General features: G+C 36.5%; 1 protein-coding gene across 1 annotated transcript in view; it reads left to right on the forward strand.

Annotated features, from left to right (window-relative positions):
• LOC109927322 (cytotoxic and regulatory T cell molecule) overlaps positions 1-19416 on the forward strand; it is a 42289-nt gene extending 22873 nt beyond the window's left edge. Inside the window, exons 7-14 of the mRNA XM_020527307.2 lie at positions 2205-2249; positions 5778-5870; positions 11264-11368; positions 11453-11503; positions 14174-14275; positions 16931-17080; positions 17496-17585; positions 18989-19416. Of these exons, the coding sequence (XP_020382896.1) occupies positions 2205-2249; positions 5778-5870; positions 11264-11368; positions 11453-11503; positions 14174-14275; positions 16931-17080; positions 17496-17585; positions 18989-19107 (755 nt within the window). The 3' untranslated portion in view covers positions 19108-19416. The remainder of the gene's footprint in view (positions 1-2204; positions 2250-5777; positions 5871-11263; positions 11369-11452; positions 11504-14173; positions 14276-16930; positions 17081-17495; positions 17586-18988) is intronic.
• Positions 19417-22191: the final 2775 nt, after the last annotated feature.

A 22191-nucleotide genomic window follows, 5' to 3' on the forward strand; every position in this document is an offset into this window, starting at 1 on the left:
CTGGGAGGGAGCAGCAAATACCATCCACTTCCTGTCCATTCATTGCCGAAGCATAATTTCCAGGAATTATGTTAACATTTTAAAATATTAATTATAGCCCATTTTATTTACTTCTTTACCCGAAACTTTGAAATCATTATATCATTTCCCAATAGAGAGTGAAGTCTATAAAGGACTGCGCCATTGATGTTCTTAACATGCTAAGTGCTTCAAGATGAAAAGATGGACCTGTCCTTTCATTTTGTGTTTGAGCACTATTCTTCCAATGCTTTCCTCCCCAGTGACTAATGCTCCAAATTCAGATTGTTGAATTGCAGGATTCAAAACCATGTTTGAATGATAGGACCACCAACTCATTGTGTTTGCAAGCTACTGTTACACCTTTTTAATCATCCTATGAATGAGATTCCTTTGTCTTTATTCAGATTTCCTCATATTTAAATCCAATTTTTTTTATGATCAGATGTTGCCACACCTTTCATTTCACAATAACCTTCTTACATTGAGAAACCAGAAACAGACATAGAGGAGAATAGCAGTCAAGATAGTCCAAAAACCAATTGTGGTTTACTTCTTTTTTAAAAATGACACATCTATATGTTGCTAACCATTCACTATTAATACAGGAATCTAATAAAAAGATCTCACTTATAAAATGGGAAAATGCAAAATGTAGTCATTAAAAAGTATTGATTAAAAACTTCAGGGAAAATTTATTTTTGGTAGTACAGACATAATGGGCCAAAGAGCCTCTTATATACTGTATGATTCTATGATACACAGAGTAATTTGATTTGATTTGGCTCATTATTGTCACATGTACCAAGATACAGTGAAAAGTATTGTTTTGCATAGTATCCAGGCAAGTCGTACCCTACATAAGTATATCAGGGTAATAGAGCAGAATGCAGCTACGGAGAAGGATCAATTTTAATATATGAGAGGACCGTTCAAAAGTCTCATAAGAGCAAGGAAGAAGCTGTCCTTGAATCTGTTGGTCTGTGTTTTCAAACTTTTATATCTTCTGCCCAGAAGAAGAGAATGGAATAGAGTATGACTGGGGTGTGGGAGGGTTCTTTGATATGTGGCTGCTTTCCCAAAGCATTGGAAAGTGTAGACAGAGTCAGTGGATAGAAGGCTGGTATGCATGATGGACTGGGCTGCATTCACAACTCTCTGTAACTTCTTGCAGTCTTGAGCAAAACAGTTCCTATACCAAGCTGTGGTGCATCCAGAAAGAATGCTTTCTATGGTGCACCTATAAAAATTGGTAAGAGTCATTGTGAACAAGCCAAATTTCCTTAGCCTTCTGAGGAATTGGAGGCATTGGTGCACTCTCTTGACCATAGCATCGACATGGACAAACAACATGCTACCACATGAAAATGTTTTTAAGAGGAATGAGATGAGTACATGAAGCAGAAGTATGATTTGCTGATGGGATGAGAAAGAATGAATTGAGGGAGGGTTGTGAGGAACAGTTTCATTTTTGTAAACCGAAGGGACAAATAGCAGTTCCAGACAATTCAGTGTAATTTGATGTATTAAGCACATTGAATTATTTGGACCAATTGAATAAATGCTTACGTCATATTTACCACTTTTAAAAAGTGCTAATTTCAGGATTAATAAGCCTGATCGGCATTAGCTATTTGTACCTTTTTATATTATGATTACCTTGGACATGAGATTGCAACTACTAACAATTTGGAAAGGCAGTTTCTAAATGGAAATTACATAACTATTGGTTTAACTGTACACAGTAAAATGTGGACAAATCTGTCAACACCAGTTATAAGTAGTGTGTCGCTGTATGTATTTATAAATAAATTACTTTATGAATATGTTGTTTGAGTATAGGCAAGTTCAAGAACTCTGTCTTTGAGTCTTGAACATAATTCACAAAAGCAAATTTAATCCACTGTAAATGTTTCCTCTTGTCACACAAGTGCATTTAACATTTATGTACTTTGACAAGTCAAATTTGTTGAAATCAATTAGTTGATGACAGGATGATGGTTAGAAGCTAGCAATTATGCAATCCAAAAAGGAGACACGCGAATAAATCTGAAATACAAATATTTTGCAATCTGTTTGGAAAAGGAAATATAAAGTATATGTCTAACTTGTAATACAAAATTTAAGCAGAAATAGACATTTATTGAAAAACTGTGAACTCATTAATTTACTTTTTTATTTAACAGATGATTTCCTCACATCAACAGAAGATTCAATGCTGCTTACAAATGGTAATTTTGTTTTAAGTTTTAGCAGTTAGTAGTTATTGTGTATGGGGCATTTTTTTAAAAAAGAAATTCCTGTAAAGAATTTTCTTTCATTCTTAGAATGTGAACATCACCAGCAAGGCCAACTTATAAAGCTCACCCCTTACTGCTCTTCAGAATGTGCTGCCTTTTTGAACCACTGCAGCTCTTGTACTGTATGTATAGCTCTATTACATTAGGACTTCTGAGATTTTGACCCAGAAGTAATGAAGTAAAAGCAATACATTTCTAGGTTGGGGCAGTTTTGTTTGTGACTTGGATGGAAACCTACAGTGTCATTCTCTTGTGTCCAAGGACCTCTTCAAGGTGGTAGAAGCCATGGGTTTGGAGACTTTTGTCAAAGAAGCCTGGGAAAGTTACTTCAATGTATATTTATCTTGATTATTTATTCTTTTCATACTAAAGAGAGATTAACCATTTGGCCTCAGATCCAAACCAGCAATGTAAAACGTTGCCTTGTGGAGTGAGGTCACAGATCAGCCATGATCTCACAGTATGGTGGCCCCCATCTTAGGAGCCAGTTGCTCATGTTGTCAGAAACTATCTGTATCCAACATGTCTTCTAAAATCATCAGAAATGTCTTTCAATTTTTAGTGACCTTATTTTTGTCTGAATTTATTCTAAATTATACAAATTGACTTATGAATAAATGAATGTTCAGCCTAAAAAATCCTTTATAACTAAATAAAAAGTATTTCTACCAAAAAATTCACAAAATTATTTTACTCACTTATGGGATATGGGCATCGCTGGCTGTCGAGCATTTATTGCCCGTCCTTAGTTGCCCAAAAGAAGGTGGTGGTAAGCTGCCTCCTTGAACCACAGCTACATGCTGTAGGTTGGCCCACAATGCGCTTAGGGAGAGAATTCCAGGATTTTGATCCAGCGACAGTGAAGGAATGGCAATATATTTCCAAATCATGATGGTGAGTGGCCTGAAGGGGAATTTGCAAGTGGTGGTGTTCCCAGGTATCTGCTGCCCTTGTCCTTCTAGATGGAAGTGGTCATGGGTTTGGAAGGTGCTGTCTAAGGAGCCTTGGAGAATTTCTGCATCTTGCAGATAATGCACACTGCTGCTACTGAGTGTCGGTGGTGAAGGGAGTAGATGCTTGTGGATGTGGTGCCATTCAAGCAGGCTGCTTTGTCCTGCATGGTGCTAAGCTTTTTTGAGTGTTATTGGAAATGCACCCATCCACACAGGTGGGGAGTAATCCATCACATTCCTGACTTGTGCCCTGTAGATTGTGGACAGGCTTTGGGAGTCAGGAGTTGAGTTACTTGCCACTATATTCTCAGATCTGACCTGCTGTTGTAGCCACTGTGTTTATGTGGCGATTGCAGTTCAGTTTCCGGTCAATGGTAATCCTAAAGATGTTGATAGTGGAGGATAGTGATGGTAACCCCATTGAATGTCAAGTGGCAGTGGTTAGATTCTCTATTATTGGAGATAGTTATTGCCTGGCATTTTGTGGCATGAATGTTACTTGCCCAAGCCTGGATATTGTCCAGATCATGTCACATTTGAACATGGACTGCTTCAGTATTTTCATTTCCGTTTATTCCATTCTGAATATTCTGTAAAAAAAAACCTTTCTGTTCTAATTTTATAAAATAGTATTTTCTCTCTAATATCTTCATGGGATGTGAGCATGACTGAAATTGTCCGTTGTCTGTACCTAATTGCCTTTGAGAAACTGCTGGTGTGCCATCTTCCTGAAATGCTGAAATTTAGTTTAAATTATATCAATTTACTTTCAGTCTGAACTGAATATTCAGTCCAAAATATGGTGTACGTTTAAAGCTAAATACAAAAAAAAATTGCATAAAAATATAATTTATTTTAAAATGCTTCATTCCGTGAGTTCTGCAAATATAATTTTACAATCCTAATATCATGAAATAGAATATTGTAGAATGGAATTTAAATTGATCCTAATTTTCCTTTGTTTGACTAAACCTTATTAGATAAAAAGGATTTATTTAAATCAGTTAATCTTGCAAATAATTCACTATTTTCTTTTCTGTTTAGTCATAGACAATGGCTCAGATTTTCCAATGGCCAAATAGTCTTTACTCCAGCATAGACACGACTTTGCACTGGGGACATTGCGAAATCCCCAGCATTGCAGGCTCGGAAGGAATTGCAAGGGAAATTAAAGATTCCACTGAACAATTCCTCTATGCTCTGAACACTCCAAAGTATTCATTTAAATTGGAGAATTTGCAGGGTTCAGATGAAATTAAATAAAATAATTATTCTGGAAGAGTTAGATGATGAAATACATAGCTTCACTCCTAAGTAACTATTCAACTGATACAATACTTAGTTCACATGCACTGCCAAGTACAACTCCTTCAGGCTACTCCTTTAGACTACCACATCCACTGCCCTCCCCACCCACCCCCAGCCCCGCCACCCCATCAGCTGACAACCTAGGGACTTGACACCCTTTTCTTTTCTCCTGCCAATGGACTCCCACTTGCACCACTCCAGACCCAACCCCAGCTTCCCTCAATCCACACCTAATTTCCTCCTCAATCTGATTTCATACTGATCTACCATAAACACTTCACTTACCTGGCCCTTTATCACCTTGCACCAACCCATTTGGCACCCTATCCCTACCCAGCTGGCACTCCACTTACCTGATGCCCTAATTTTTGGCATCCTACCTATCTGGCACTCTACGTTCCTGGAACCCCAACATCATAGCTATCTAATGTACATACAATTTGACAGGAGCTGTCTAAAGGGCAATTAGAACCTTTAAATTTCAAAATGTGCCAGCTGTGGAAAGGGAATTATCGTTTACCTTCTTCTAACAGTTCCGCATTATGATGAAACTGTCAGAATGGAGATGCAATTCAGCATTTCTGAAGGTGGCCTCATTCAGAAATGTGGAACTCTCTCCTTTTGTAACTAAGAACGACCAGAGGGACAATCTATATGTAAGTGTTACTCCTCAGAAGCTTCAGCCCAATAACCGCATTTATACCAAATCTTATTATGTCAAGTGACTCAACATACTGCACAAACTGTCAAAATAACTCAGCTGTTGCAAAATTACACAAACTGGCAGAGATGAATATCCGTTCATCCTATTTCCTAACAGTTTAGATTAAGTAACAGTATTGGCTGGTTGAAATCTCTAATTAAAGGAACAAATGTTTGTTGCTTGAAAACTCTGCTGCTTTTCAAACCATGCCAATCGGTACTTAGCGTCTATCTGAACTAAGAAGCAAGACCTCATGTTCGTAGTTCATTTGAAAATTAATTCCTCTTACAATGAAGGACTGCCTGATTCCAGCAAAGGACTTTTAGGCTAGATACCACACTTCAAACTATAACTTTGAGATCAAGAGTTATGAGTGCTAGCAACTAAGCTAAACCACTAGATGATATGCTTGTACAAAATAAGGTTATTATTTGTTAAAAGAATGTAAGTTTCTTTTATTTGACTTCTAACAACTAACTTTTTCTTCATTAACAGAAACAGAATCCAGTCTAAACTCAACATCCAGCACAGAAATACTGTTAACGACAGGACAAAGCACCTTCCAGATTATAGAAGAGTCGTCCACTTGTAAGTAAAACAAAGTTGTTTAGAAAGAAATGCAATTGTCTCATTGCTCTGACCTCACCTTATTCTGATTTTTAAAAACATCTTTGATAAAAACAATCTCCACAATTCGACTGATGGTACCACAGAATGAGATGTTATGTCATTCCTTGAATCTTCATGTTAACAAAACATGCTCTCCTAATCTTTGAAAAGGCAAAGCATTTTTTGGAAAGGCAGATGAATGTTAACGTAATCCAGAAATAACATGCTGTCTAAGTTTTAGCATCTTGGTGACAGGAATTTTAACATCTACTTCTTCAATCATCTCCATTTAAATGTGTACCTGTTAAATATGTTATTTATAGAAATCACCATTACGTTCACCCATTTCTACTGAGCAATTGCTTTACTATGTGTGTTCGTCTAAGACTGTTACATCTTTTTGCTTTTGTTTGGCGTAAATTTCTCTATATGGAAATAGTAGCCTGTATGTGTTGCTCTCTTCCTTTTATTCTTAAAGACTGATTTGGGTCATATTGGATTCTTCTGCAATATAAGGGCTTACCTGTTGTATCAATGAAAATTCAAAGAACTGGCAAGCTCAAGCTGATGGCACATCTATAGATATTCAAAGGCTCCCAATAATATCAGGTCACTGATTGTGTGGTGTCCCTCTATGATTAAATGCAACTTGCACATCTTGAGGCAAATTGACTCATAATATAAAATCATCTAACTGCACTGCCAAAGAAAAGAGCTCCAGTTCTCCTACTGAAAGCATTACCCCACATGTTGTCATTGCAATGATGGTGAAGCTGCACATTGTCTGCAGTTACTGTCATTCAAACTATGAAACTGACAGCAACTTCCAGAACCTGCACCTCAGTTGCATGCAGAAATCCACAAGTTGCTGTCAGTCGTTCTCTGTTTCTCAGCAAGGTGCTGTTTAGAAGTGACGCAAATAGAAGCCTTCTGAAATCATATGATTGATGTGAACTTCACTCACTAAGAATCCTTGAAGAAGCTATGTCTTGTTGAATGAAATGTAACTATAGTTTTAACACCATATTGAGTGCTTAATTACTGTTATGAAACTACTTAGGTCTTAAAAATTTAATTTTGAATTCTATAACAAAAAAACACCCTAGGTTTTCCTTTTAAAGTTTGTTTATCTGTTATCTTCTGGCTTAATCCCACGTGTTTATTGTAACCTTTATTTCATTGTCTATAAAATAATTTAAAAACTGAAAGTCAATCAGCATATTTTAACGTCCTGGCTTCCTGGTTATGAGAATTCTTCAATGCTATTGCCTGCTCAACATGCTTGATAGCATCACTGTTGCTAGATGCGAGATATCCCCTGCGTCAGAACAAAATAAACCATGGGAAAGATTAAATTTATACCACACAGCTTGTTAGATTTTGTGGGCAGCTTTCCTCTAGCTCAGAGATGAGTGAATTGCTTCTCTGCTGACTGAAAAATCTTAATAAGACACAAGCATCACATAAAAGAGATTTTTGCTCATGGAAAGACACACCTTTATCCACTCGCCCATTTCACTGGTGTTATTCAATAACAGTTTGTGTCAGAATCTGTTGGTAATGTATTTGTTATTACTGTGAAACACATATATACAATGTGTGCAGGTTATACAAAGCAACTATTAAAGACAATGATTTGAACTGTAAATAACCTGGACTAAATCTCCTTCTGGTTTTCCATTAACTCTGCAATTCTTACATTGGCATGGACTACACTAATTTTAAGTGCACCAGTGGAGATGACACCAGGTACTCAGTGACACTGGTCAGAAATCTATCCTGCAAATAGCTTTCAGAAATGCACTGCTGGAAAAAAAAGACTAATTGGTTTATTCAGTGAGGATCATATTCTTATCAAGATAAAGACCACTACTTGAATAGGCTCAAAGAAAATGGATCAGTCCAAACTCAGTTGATATTGTCCGTAAATGGTTAAAACGTTTGTCTGAAACTATGTTATCAAGATCTGTGGAAAGATTCCATAAACAGATAATTCGATTAAGTCTTCACATATTTACCAAGAAATTTATTATTAAAATGCATACTCAATAACTCATTGTCCTTTTGATTATTTATGAAACATGATCCAAAAATGTCCACTATGCAAATTTAAAATTGAGTCAAGGAAATGTTCACATTTGATGTTCCAATAGAGTTTAAAAATTTTCCAGCAGATTGTGGCCATTGAGCTCACCTGCCTGAGCCAGTTCTTTCAGGGTGGTATCCAATTAGTCCCACTCTTTTTTTCTGTCTCTCTGTAGCCCTGTAAATGTCTGTTTTTAAAGTACATATCCAATTATTTTTTGAAAGTTATAACTGAATCCGCTTCTACTACTCTTCCAGGCAGCACATCCCAGATTTTAAACTAAACTCAATATTTTTCCACGTAATCATTTTTTGTCAATCATTTTAAATCTATGTTCTCTAGTTACTGACCCTCTACTAATCATATCAGTTTCTACTCTATCAAAACATGTCATTATTTAGAGCACCTCTTTTTAAATCATCCCCTTACATTCTGTACTCAAATAATAACCGCAAACTCCCTTTAATCTCTCATACCTGGCCATTTTTCTTTCCACAAAATTCCTTTTTTTTGTACTTTATACCGTACCTCCATTTATAGGGCCCTTTAAAATTATACCACCCAGTAGATAATGTCTCTCCTGTTTTCACTTGCAAAATGTATCCTTCCTTGTGTTAAAGCTGTTTGCCATTTTCTATATGTCTGCTGAAGTCTGCTACAATCCTCCTCATTGTTTACTAAATTTCCAGGTTTGAGCCATCCACAAACTTTGAAATCTTGCCCTTGACAATATAAATAGCAGTGGCCACAAATCGTGCATCTGAGGGCATACTACTGTGTAATTCCTCTGTTCTGATAAGAATTCCTGATCAATGTTCTCTGCTTTCACTTAGCCCATTTTGTCTCATTGCTGCCAGTAGCCCTTTAATGCTTATTTTGTGTATTTTCTGACCCATTTTACTGACAGAAATAGATAACCTGTTACGAGTTTTACGTATTTACTCAATAACTTACCACTAGGTGGTGCATGCACAATGATCACACTCCCATTATTGCCCCTATTTGTGAAGGATGCTGACAGTTCTGTACACTGCCTCGTCCTGTCAGCAAGCTACTTACCATATGAAAAAAGGATAAGGCCATACCTCAACGCTACTGCACAATGGCATTTCATTGCAATCTGGCATTGTATCATCTGATCATTTTAAATCAGTTCTGATATTCTGAAATTGCATCCTAAATCCTCATTAATGATAAACTGTATGTATCGATGTTTTTCTGAAGAAGGGTCTAGACCCGAAACGTCAGCTTTCCTGCTCCTCTGATGCTGCTTGGCCTGCTGTGTTCATCCAGCTCTACATCTTGTTATCTCTGTATGGATTGGATTATACTTACACAGGAAAATTCACTTAAAGTGATACAGCTATCAAATGATCTTGACTGAAATAAGAAAGCTATGATATCAGTCATACAGAAATCAATCCAATATCAATAGCAGATGTGTCATTTTATCTTGTATGTAAAACAATTAAAAGAAGAATAAGATTTATTTATACAGAATATTTTTCATTCAGATTCTGGAATAAAAGTGTTTTTACACAGAGTTTTTAAAAAATTATTGTTTAATCAGGAACAAATTATAAAATACAGAACGAATTAAAAGTTTTATTCAACACAATATGGGTGTCACTCATCTATCCATTCAGAACTTCTTTTGAGAAGGTGGTGGTGAGCTACCTTCATGAATCATTGCAAAAAGCTTTGTTTTGCAATGCTTTGTTACAACTGAGTATTTCAAGAGGCAGTTAAGAGTCAACCACATTTCTGATGGTGAGGTAGCAGGTTTCCATCCTTCAAAGACAGTAGCAAATCAGTACTTTCAATTTATTATTAACTATAACTGTTTTTTAATTAAATGAATTTAAGCCCCTCAGTTTGAGTCGTTTAAATTTATGTGTCTGATTAATTAATCAGGCTTCTGGATTACTAGCACCGTAACATAACCATTGAGCTACAATACTAGACATATTGAAATTGATATGACATTTGAAGTGCTCAGACTGTAATGTCTGTTCCTGTTTGAATATAGTCTTCATATCTAAGTTTTTGAGCCTGCAAGTGGTACTTTTTACATTATTTGCAAACTCCAGTAATGTCCAAATTACTACAACCTACACAGAATGCTAAAATCTTAAATGCAGGATAGCATAATTCTTGATGTTATCCCATGAAAGAAACACTGTGACTTATTCATTCCCTGCATTTAAAAAACTGCCATTTTTTATTATTACAGGAATTTACTAATGTTGAGTTAGAGGTTTTGGTTGAAATTAAAAGGACGGTGTTTAGTTGTTTATTTCTTCAGTGATGATCATCTTAGTTTGGATTTGGTTGTAGGTGTTCAGTGTTGTATTTATCTGTTCAATGCATTGTTTCTTCTACTGTCAAAGTAATTAAATATTGATGTAATGTTCCAGTTAGCAGTGTCAGGGAATGTCACTTTTCACTGTACTGGAGTTGTAGCTGAAACAAAAACAATTTTACACTGTTATAAAATAATAATGTTTACATTTCTGCTTAAACACTTCAAACCATTTTGCATGTTCAAACATTTTTGAAATATGATAACTGTTGTTATTTAGGCCATTTCACATCAGGATGGTTTGTGAATATTAATGAGAAAAACTCTTAATAAATCTGTTTTGATGCTGTTGATTGAGGAATGGATGCCGTAAAAACACTGTGCTTTGTTCTGAAGAGAAAATGAGATATTAACACCTCACCTAAATTTTCCAGAATAGCAGGTATCTGCTCCAAAGCACAGCAGTTCCAATAATGCAGTATTTCCTCAGCATTGCATTAAAGAATCAACCTAAATATGGGCAAGAAATGTTTGCGTTTACTTAGTATCTCATATCTTTAAGAGACCCAAAATAGTCCAATGGACAATTAATGACTTTTGAAGTATAGATGCTCTTGTTTAGTCAAAATACAGCTAATGGGTAATAAATGAAATGAACGGCAAATAATCTGTTATTAGTGTTGACTAAGGAATTACTATTAGGTGACATACTGAAGAAGTCCTTGGTCTTCCTCGGAAAAGTGCAATCAGATCTCCTAAGTCAATTTTATCATACAGTTTTTAGGTTTAGTATCTAAAATATGGCATATTTAACAAAACAGAATTCAGTAAAATATCTAAGTTACATGGGTTACAGCCAAGAATATGAGCTAAAACCCGGTATTATGTATGAATCCACAACTTTTAATCCTTGAATGATATACTAGAAATGTTATGACCCACTTCTTTATGGATTGAGCCTTGTTTTTTCATTTCCCCCACCAGCAGTAAGTGAGATAGAATCAAGCCTAACCTCAACACCCAGCATGGAAATACCTCTCACAGAGATTCAACAGAACACCTCCAAGGATAAAGCAGAGTTATTTAATTGTATGTTATCTGTTTATATTTTTTAAAAAGTTAAATGTGTAATTCGTACGGTCAGAACTTAATCCAATTCTGTAATTTTTTTAGCAATTTACAGCAATCCCCGCAATTCGAGTGAAAACTACACAGAGGCAAATGGTATGTTGATAAAATACACTTTGTCAATATTCATAAATGTGAGTAACTACCTTAATCTAATTTTGAACACGTAGACGACTGTAAAATTAATTGCTTTTTTAACATCTAACTTGTGAACATATGAATGAGGAACCAGAGTCAGCCATTCAGCCCCTCAAGTCTGCTCTGCTATTCAGTAGGATCATGGCCAATCTTATTGTAACCTCAATTCCACATTTCCACCTATACTTGTTAACCTTTCAATCTGTTGCTTAAATCTGTTCCCTCTGGTTGCTGATTTTTCAGTCATCTGAATCAATTTATCCTTATTTACAGTACATAAACCCTTCATGCTTATATGCACATCTATGAAACTCTTTTAGCCTTACTTCTCTGCTTGAAGGAAAGCTGTCAAACTCCCTTTCAACTTTCTTTTTTTTTTCAACCTTTATCCCTGGAACCACTCTGGTAAAACACTTCCATATCCTCTCCAAAGCCTTCATATTGTTCCTAAAGTACAATGCCAGGATTGGGCACCATACTCCAGCTGGGCTGCAGCTGATTGAGGTACCAGATGAGAACTTGGTATCCAAGGAAGAGGACTTTGACAACCTACAGTAAATGAGGAGGTTGTGGTAATTGTAAAATTAGTTGAAACGACACATTTAAAAAGCTGGCAGTACATAAATTGGGTAAGTCAACTTGGCCTGGGTGAAGAGATAACAAGGTGTAGAGCTGGATGAACACAGCAGGCCAAGCAGCATCAGAGGAGCAGGAAGGCTGACGTTTCGGGCCTAGACCCTTCTTCAGAAATAACATCTGTACCAGATTACTGAAACATGGTAGAAATTGCAGAAGTGCAGACCACAATCTTCCAATCTTCCTCAGACACAAGGGTCGTGTCAGAAACTGAGGAACTGCAAATTTTATCTCCATGTTTTAGAAAAGTCAAGAAATCTAAACTGGCAATCATATGCCAACCAGTTTAATGTCAATGGTGGGGAAGATTTTTAAAAAATCAATAATCCAGGTGAAAATTAACAGCCACATGCATTAACAAAGGAAACGAAAATGTGTATATTGGTCTTGAAATTCTAAAGAATTCTTCCAATCTCCACTCAGAATTTTTATAGAAAATCAGCATCTAATCTGCCTCCTCCAGATCTGCAGGGAAACACCCAGATGCTCTTGTGCCCAATGCAGCTCCCCCTCAATTAGATTGATCCTTCTCTTGAAGACATAAGCAAAACAATTATTTTACTGTTTTCCTCACCAGATTTTCACTTTCCATTCTGCTGCTTTAGCTTAGCTCTCATCAAGACCCACACATTCATCATCCCTGTCACTGATGACCTACATTGGCTACCATTACTCATCCACTCCTTCCTCACTCCATTACAATCTAGTGTTTATATACCATAATGTCTTGCCCTCTCTTCTAAATCTCTGTTTCTCTAACTGGACTCTTGTGCATTTTTCCCTCTTTCACCTCCATCGCTGACATAGTTTCAATCATCTAAGTCCTATGGTCTGTAATTCCCTTCCTCAAAACAAACCAGACAGCTAGAGATTAAGAGACAACAAGGTGCAGGGCTGGATGAACACAGCAGGCCAAGCAGCATCATAGGAGCAGAGAGGCTGACGTTTCGGGCCTAGACCCTTCATCAGAAAAGGGGGAGGGGAAGGGGGTTTTGAAATAAATAGGGAGAGAGTGGGAGGCGGATAGAAGAGGGATAGAGGAGAGGATAGGTGGAGAGGAAACAAACAGGTCGAAGAGGCGGGGATGGGGCCAGGAAAGGTGAGTGTAGGTAGGGAGTTAGGAAGGGGATAGGTCAGTCCAGGGAGGACGGACAGGAACTCGCTTCTTTGACTGGCCTCTCCCAATCTTTGTTTCTGCAAGAATTTTTGTCTGACTACACCTCTATGAACTGCTTTGGATAAACATGTCATATGCAAGGTGTTATATTCCAACTTCTGGTCTGAGATTGGTGCCTTTTCTGCAAATATTTTACTGTCTTTCTTTGAGTTTCTGATTTTACCTTGTACAGATTAGTAATGTGTCAAATTTTCATGGAATCTTACACACAGAATACTTTGAAAACTTTACATTACTAAAGGTGTTATTGTATTTGCCTTTGAACATACTGATTCCTCAAATAATCAATGATAAAATATTTAAGAGGTTCAGTGTCATTTCAGGAAAATACCTCCTGAAATTTACTCATAATTAACTGCTGACCATTGGGAAATCTACAGTAAAAAGTCACATATGCAAGACTCATTATTGGCTATTGCATATTATATAAATATTGCCTGACAATTTCAGGTAACACATTCAATTTTACTTCTCAAACTTCAATTTCATCAATTGAAAAATCTATTACCCTAATAGAAATTTTGATAAAATGTCTCCCATCCTATTTTATAAAGTTGCTATATTCAAACAAATGGATAATTAATGAAACCTAAAAACAAAAAGTATGTAACACACAAAAAATTTTAAAAGTTGTATTTTATAGATACTATCCTGGAGTGATAAAGTTTAACCTTGCACACCAGATCATGATTACACATAACATGAATGCTCCTTAATCAAAACTACTGTCACACTTATTCTAAGTGCCTTTTGATCAATAGTTCTTTTATTTTGTTGACTTTGTTAATGAAAAGTGTATTTTGTATTTGTTTCAGAATGGACTATCAACTCTACAACTGTACGGAATTTAACAAAGAATTCATCATTAGAACAAGAAAATCCAAATGCCACAGCAAAATGTGAAAATAATCAAATCAGTAAGTCAATCTGCAAACTATTTTTAAAATAATTATAAAATGTAGAATCATGAATATGAAATTGGCAAAACCACACTGAAAGTAATTTCATGATCAAGAAAGAACTACTAATTACAATGAGTAATACTTGGAATAGCACATCGTGTCTACCAACAGATATGAATTCGATTTTACAATGAGTTTAAAGTCACAGTAGTATCCTCAAATAATACTGAGTATTGCATTGGTTTAAGCTGATCAAACAAAATGCACAATAGATTATCAGCCATCTGTTTTACAGTCAGTTCAATTTTCTTTTCCATTGACCCAATAAAATCAGGATATAAACATGCTGTTTACTTGCTATCACCCATGACCAATTTTATTCTCATTGAGTCTTGATTTTCAGCACTGCACAACAGGGTTCTAGGCAAAGCCTGGATTCACTAGTTCACTTGATGGTTTTGGAAAGTAAAGCTTTCCGGCTCATCTTAATTTATCCGTCAGAAGAAATCTTCTCACAGCAGATGTTATAACCCTGAACAAGAGTGCAAAATTTACGTTACACTCTAATCGTGCCCATAACTTTTTTGTTGAAAGTAGACAACATTTGAGATCCCAAGTACTTACCAACAGAGATGCCACAAGATTCCAAAATTTTCAACAAACAAATTAAACTTTACTATACAAATATTAAAAGTAAAACAATCTGCAATATATATAAAATTTACATTCTAATATTCAGGATTATTGTGCATTAAGTGTGAGCTGAATTTAAACTGTGGTCAAGCACCTGACAGATTGCATTTCCAGTGGTCAACTAGGGCAAGATGTATCCCGTCCAGACATTAGCGACACTGTGGGTCACCATATCACATTAAATAATGAAGAAAAATAAAGATCTAGCTGTCACAGCCTGTCAACATAAACTGTCTCAATAACTGTTGATGTCTTGGTAAGTCAGCCTTTTCTCCCAAGACAGAGTGTTCCCAAGAACTAGAGGCACTGCTGCCTCACAGCGCTAGCAACCCGGGTTCGATTCCACCCTCGGGCGACTGTCTGCGTGGAGTTTGCACATTCTCCCTGTGTCTGCATGGGTTTCCTCTGGGTGCTCCGGTTTCCTCCCACAGTCCAAAGATGTGCAGGCTAGGTGGATTGGCCATGCTAAATTGCCCGTAGTGTTCAGGGATGTGTAGATTAGTGGGTTACAGGGAGATGGGTCTGGGTGGGATGCTCTGAGGTTCGGTGTGGACTTGTTGGGGTGAAGGGTCTGTTTCCACACTGTAGGGATTCTATGATCTTGAAAAGGTGCAATTTCAGCTTTTTGCAAAAACCAAGTTTCATTGAGGTGCCATTTAACTTCTGTAAGCTCCAATCTTTCTCGGTTTCATCAAGCAAATACTGCTACGGGCTTCCTTCATCCCATTTCCAGTTACACTGAACTATCAACAGCATCCAGTATCTTCTGTCCTAATTATCTAGTCTGCTAAAAACAGTATTCTCGCAGCTTCAAGCTGCAATCAACATGTCCCACCAAACTCGTGGATACACTGAAACCAAAGAACCTTATGAAGATCCAGCCATCCCCATGGCATTGTCAGCTCTGAACTATTGGGTTTAACAGCTTTTCAGAGTTCACTAAATACTTTTAAGCTAATTTAGCTCTAAACCCCAAACCAGAAAAATCACTTCTGATCATGTTAAATAATTATGGGTAACCTTTTTACACAACACAAATTCAAATGTTTCAATGTGATAGACATCCATGCGTTTCAGTTGCATTTATCACATTTTCCAGTTAATTATTAATTCCTAAAATTAAGAATTATTTTTTAAATCACACCGATATTCACAACACAGTGTTGAACTGTAGATTAAGCTCCTTTTCCATTGGTTTTGAGGAATGTCAGTCCCATATGACTGTCTGACTTACTAGTTGTCAGCAGCAACATTTCTACCACAATAAATGCAATATAAAAGCTGCTTTTTTTTTGGTCTGCCCTACCTTGTAATAATTCCATTTCTCACATTGACTGCACTCTATATGACAAAAAGCTTGCTGCGTTATAATGGAGAACATTGATGAATTAGAGAAAGAATGTTGGGGTGCGAGTCTTGTCAGTCACAAATAAATTTCATATTTTGCCAACAATGCTGGAAAATACAGGCTTGTGAGCACTAATAAAACTTAGGTCAATGCTTCAGGGAAATCATTCACCCAAGCTGAAAACTAAAAGTTAAAAGAATTTTCTAGCAGAGTTTGAAAAAACATGGTGAATGCTGATAGACCAACTGGATACCTTGCTTTTCTTCAAATATTATGTGTTTTGCTCCGTACAAAAACATGCTTGTAACTATTTGACAAGTTAATCAAATATAGTTCTAAACGAAATCAAAATGTGCAAACAAAACTGAATATTTTAATCCAATTTTTTTTTGGAAATGTACAGTGTCTGAATTGTTTTAAAAATAATTTCATATAGCTGCAGAAGTTGTGCCTACATACAAATGTATTGACTTTATGCTCACAAAAGGATAAAAGAACCCTGGTGTTGGATTACTGAATCCCTTACAGTAATGTTCATAACCAAAAATATCAGACAAAAACAGATGTCTGTATGTTTTCTACTTGCAACTAGTCATTATTAACTTATATCTTGTTTGTATCCTTTACAGTGGAAAATAATGGAAAACCAGAGAAACTACAAATGAAAAAGAGTAGTGCTCTTTTACTGATACTTGTAGCTTTCCTGATCTGTGGTTTACTTATTGTGTTCCAACTGTTTGTGCTAAAAATAAGGAAGGAGCATTTAAAATGGAGGAAACGTAAGTACGCTTTTAATACATTTTTGATCTTTTACTTTCTGTTTTTCCCGACTCCCAAAACTACTGCCTTATTCGCTGAAAAACAGACCCACCTGTAGTTGGCTCCAGCTGCTATTGCTGGCTCTGACTGCATCCTCTGACAATGCGAATGGCAAACTATTCAACTGTAGAGCTTGCTGTCAAAACTTAATACAATGTATATGAATAGATTTATAAATCCTGCACTGATGGTAGGAAATCATACTCAATGGGCCTAAAGTTCTGTACTACTGCAGCTTTTTCTCCATCTTCTTTTGCAAGCGTGATCCCCAATCAGAGCACGGGTTAATTTACTCTATAATTTACTCTTATGCATAGTGAAAAAAAAATAACACTAAAGACTGTCACTGCTTACAATTTTTTTCACTTCTTTCAGAAAAAGATGACTCTGATTTAACGGTGGAAAGTAACAAATCAAACAGATCAAGTAATGAAGAAAATGTTCGACATGAAAATAATAATCGAGGTAGGTTAGTAAGATTATTTCCTGAGGATTTTGATAGGATTTCAAATATAACATAATTTGGAATCTATTCCAAAACAACTATGAATTAATTCTCTTGTTCCAAATGATCAATTCTTTGTCCAAAGATTATTCTTTGAAATTCTTCAAAAGTTAGAGATTGGACTTGTTCAAATCATACTTATTATTTTTAACACCACTAAGGTTTGAAATGTATAACAAAGCAAAGGCAAGGTGAAGCAAGGAATAGTGACTTGATGATGATTACAGTGGATGACAGTTTAAAGAAGAGATTAAAGACTAGGTCTGAATTTCAGCAAATATAACACTGGTATGGTAGACAATAAGGAGAGATAGCAAGGGAAAGGAAATGAGAAACAAAGAGACTTATCACCTTTGAGGGTTTCTAGTCTCCTGATACAGTCAATGTGTTTCAGTATGTACATACTAGAATATAACATGCCCATACAATTGAGAAAATTAACTTCCATAAAATTCAAATCCTGAAAGAAGTCAGAATCAACTTTATTTTTATTGAGTAAGACTGAAGTCGATCTGTAGTGCCCTTCCCTCTGAGCCAGAAGAGCCAGGTTTAAGTCCCAGCTGCTCCAGAGCAATGTAATAACATCTCTGAACAGGTTAGTTAAAGGTCAAAATCACATGTCACCAGGCTATAGTCCAAAAGGTTTATTTGAAAACTCAAGCTTTCGGAGACTCACTCCTTCTTCAGGTGTTAGTGAGAGAGGTGGTATCAGACACAGAAGTTGTAAGGGTCACTGCCCTGAAAGAACTAAAGGTTTCATCAGTGTAAAGAAGAGGTGACATTTTAGGTCAGACAATGCATGTCAGATTGGGGCCTTGCTTAGAATCTGCTTGTGTTTTGGTTGGAGTCAGACTGGTTTTATTTCTAAAGTAGGAATTTATAAAATGACACGTTAACTGGCTCTCTATAAATTGTGTGCTTTTTGAACAAAATAGAATGTAATTGCAAATACAAATTCACCCCATAGATTTACATATGTGTGTGTGTGTGAGGGAGAGAGAGAGAGAATGTGTGTGTGTGTGTGTGTGTGTGTGTAAGAGGGGGGAGGGAGAGAGTGTGCCTGTGTGTGTGTGTTTGTGTGAGAGAGAGATGGAGAGAGAGGGGGAGAGAGGGAGAGTGTGTGTGTGTGTGCCTGAGAGACAGTGTGTGTATGAGAGAAGATTCTGACTGAGGTTTTTGCTTCTGTTTGCTCATATCGATATTCTCAACAAGTGTGGTAAAAGCACGGCACTAAATTTGGGAACTTGAAATTGTCTCAATAGAAATGCTTGATAAGAGTGATGAGTGATGATTTTCATCATTGTTAAATGTGAGTTAAGTTTTGCAATTTTGAAGTCAAAACTTTTTTTTTGCCCCTATATAGAGCCAAATTTTGCAAAGCATTACACAATTCAAATACATTCAGAGGAACAAATGAAGCAATATACGAACAGCATCACTGAAGATCAAATAAATACGTTGGACAAGGAGAGCAAAGTATAAGTTGTTATAACAACAGCACATATTTGCATTTGATTTTAATGCAAACTTGTCTTGATTTTGTTTTGAAAGAAGTTTTACAAAACAGTTGCCTTTATTGCACTTACTTCCAGATGTACGGTGGGAGAAATTATAATCTATGTAGAATATTTTACAACAGTTTACCGAATGTGAATCATCTCCTTTTAAGTTTTGTTTCCAAATCGAAAAATGTGAAGATTTTAGAATTTTTGTTAATGTACTTAACAGTTGCACTTATATTTATTGCTATTTGCACATTAAATACAATTTTTAAATACTTTTTAAAATTGATTTACTTTGCATTTTTGTTCTAATTTGAGTTAGATGTCAACGCTGTGAAAAGAAAAACTTTCTTGATTCTTTATGGGTAATTTGTTAAACACCACAGCCATTCTTTTCACAGAAATAAAAATTGGAAAGCTGGATTTCCCACATGCTAGCAACTATGCTTTCTTGTTTATACTGGTAGGCTCCCTGTCCACTGCATTTCAGTTGATGCTTCTTCCTCTCACACATCAGAAGGCTAGTTTCAGCTCTTCCAGTATTCCAACAACACTCTCATATTTCGGTTTCTCCTTTTCCTCCTCATTGATATAGTCACATTCACTTTTTCGGTATCCATTTCCTCTACCTTTAGACAAATTTTACCTCACTGCTTGCACTAATGGATAGAAGCAGCAAGCTTTCCCTCAGTATTTTTGCTAGTGGAAGACACATTGCATCTGGGACAATGGCTCCTCATCTTGGAAAAATTCACACTCGCAACTGACAGAAATGAGAAAATCTTTTATTAGCAGCAGCAATGGCAAGTATAGAAGCAAAGCTGATCAAGGCATGTGGAGTCAATCTATCAACAGCAATGACACTCAGGAATGGTGCGAAAGAGAGAATGTCCCACCACTTTCAGGGCTGCCTTTGTTATGAAAGTAAAAATAGATATGCACGGCCAGTTTCTGAGTATGCATGGACATGGGTATAATCCTTGCACATGAATCTTGCTGATTATTGCCAGCATTTTCTGTTTTTATTTCAGATTTCTAGCATTTGGTAGTATTCTTTAGTTTGATAATGTGACATAACTAAATTGAATTTTGGAACAAGTTCCAGTTAAATAACATCTTATGCTTTTTGTAGATAGTAAATATATTATTCTCATATACATCAGCAATAATAAAACAAGTCCAGATATTTTCAAAATCTTTTGATTCCTTGATTGCCATAAACTTAAGGGATTTTAAAAGTCAGAGATTAAAGAAATCAAACAGGTTTCTAAAAAAGAAAGTTACAAGACTTTGCATTGAATCCAAGAGGATGACTTTGCTGGATCTTGCATGGCATGTTCTTTGTTTTGCATTATTACACAACATTAAGATGTACTGATCAAATTATCTCAGTCTGATCAAACCTGGTGTTCCATATGTTCAGTCTTCTATGAATTAAAGCAATAGAGCTATTTCTGCCTGACCTTTTCTCACCAGATGATGAATGTACTTGATCCACCTTCTAAGATTCAAGAAATATATAATCAAAAAACATCAATGCTCTGTTCAGGCAATGACATGGATGTCATTTTTAGACACAAACAAAAACAGAAATTGCTGGAAAATCTCTGGCAGTATCTGTGTAGAGAAATCAGAGTTAATGTTTCAGGTCTAGTGACCTTTCTTCATTTTTATACATTTGGGTTACACTATTTTCCAAGCAAATAAAAGACAGTAAAAGTAAAATATTCAGGGTACTTGAGGGAGCAACTGTTGCCATTGAACTCAAATTTTTGACTATGAGGAAAGGCAAGAAAAATTCACAGGACTATCAGCTTCAAGATGATGTGAAATAGATCTTTTAAAAGTATATGAACAGATTTTTTTTAACAAGTAATAATATGCAGATATTGAGTGAGAGCTGCACTGGGCTGAACAGTAATCTGCTCAATCGTTGAACGGTTGGTCCCACTTGAAGTAAATATTCAATACCAAAATGTAGGTACTGGGTGGCATATTGTAGATGGAATTATACGCCAGACTTTAATCAGCGCGGTAAGTGGCGACATATAAACTTTTCACTCTACTCATTGAGTATATGTGACAATGAAGGCTAATTCTAATTCTAAAATTCTAATTTTTGGACTTAAAAGAACTGGAGAGAAGCAAGAAAATGAATACATAAAAAATAACATTGTTTTAGAGCTTTATATTGGAACATTCGAATCTGCTTATTGCAATCGGCAAGGCAAATCATTTGTCATTTCAGCAGGACAGAAGCAACAGCTGCCCATCTCAGAATCCAAGACAAATAGAATGTAAAATGCTGGCAATCACAGCGGGACAGGCAGCATCCATGGAGAGAAAGCAAACTAATATCTTGAGTCTAGATGACTTTACATCAGAGCTGAAGTATAAAGGGAGTAGCATTTATGCAATAGTTGGGGGGAGGGAGGGGAAGGTGTTGGGGTGCTCGGGAAGAAAGGATGTTGATAGTTCAGATTAAGTGATCGGAATGTGAGAATGACATAACAATGGTGCGTCTAACTGCCAGTCTGGGAAGAGCAAACAGTCCCACTGGGGCGGGGGCAGGGGATAGAGGGTGACACAAAATGTAGAAAGCAAAGCTAAAAGAAAGGGAAGGAATAGGTTCACAATTTGAAGGTGTTGGACTTAATATTAAACCCAGAAGGTTGTAAAGTGCTTAGTTTGAAGATAAGATGCTGCTCTTCCAGTTTTCACTGTGATTCGCTGGAGCATTGCAGCATGCCAAGAACAGACAAGTGGGTATGCGAGCAGTACGCTATGTTAAACTGACTGGCTACAGGAAGATCAGGGTTACACTTGCGCATGGACTGGAGGTGTTCTGCAAAGTGGTCACCCAGCCTGTGTTTGGTTTCTCCAATGTAGGGTAGACCATATTGAGTGCAGTGAATACAATACACAAGATTGGAGGAGGTTCAGGTGGAATGCTGTTTTGCCTGGAAAGACAGTTTAGGTCCTTGGATGGTGAGCACGGAGGAGGTGAAGGGGCAGATGTCACATCATCTACAGTTACATGAGAAGGTGCCACGGGAAGGGGGAG

Source organism: Rhincodon typus, chromosome 32, assembly GCF_021869965.1.
Source record: "Rhincodon typus isolate 14 chromosome 32, sRhiTyp1.1, whole genome shotgun sequence".
Taxonomy (NCBI): domain Eukaryota; kingdom Metazoa; phylum Chordata; class Chondrichthyes; order Orectolobiformes; family Rhincodontidae; genus Rhincodon; species Rhincodon typus.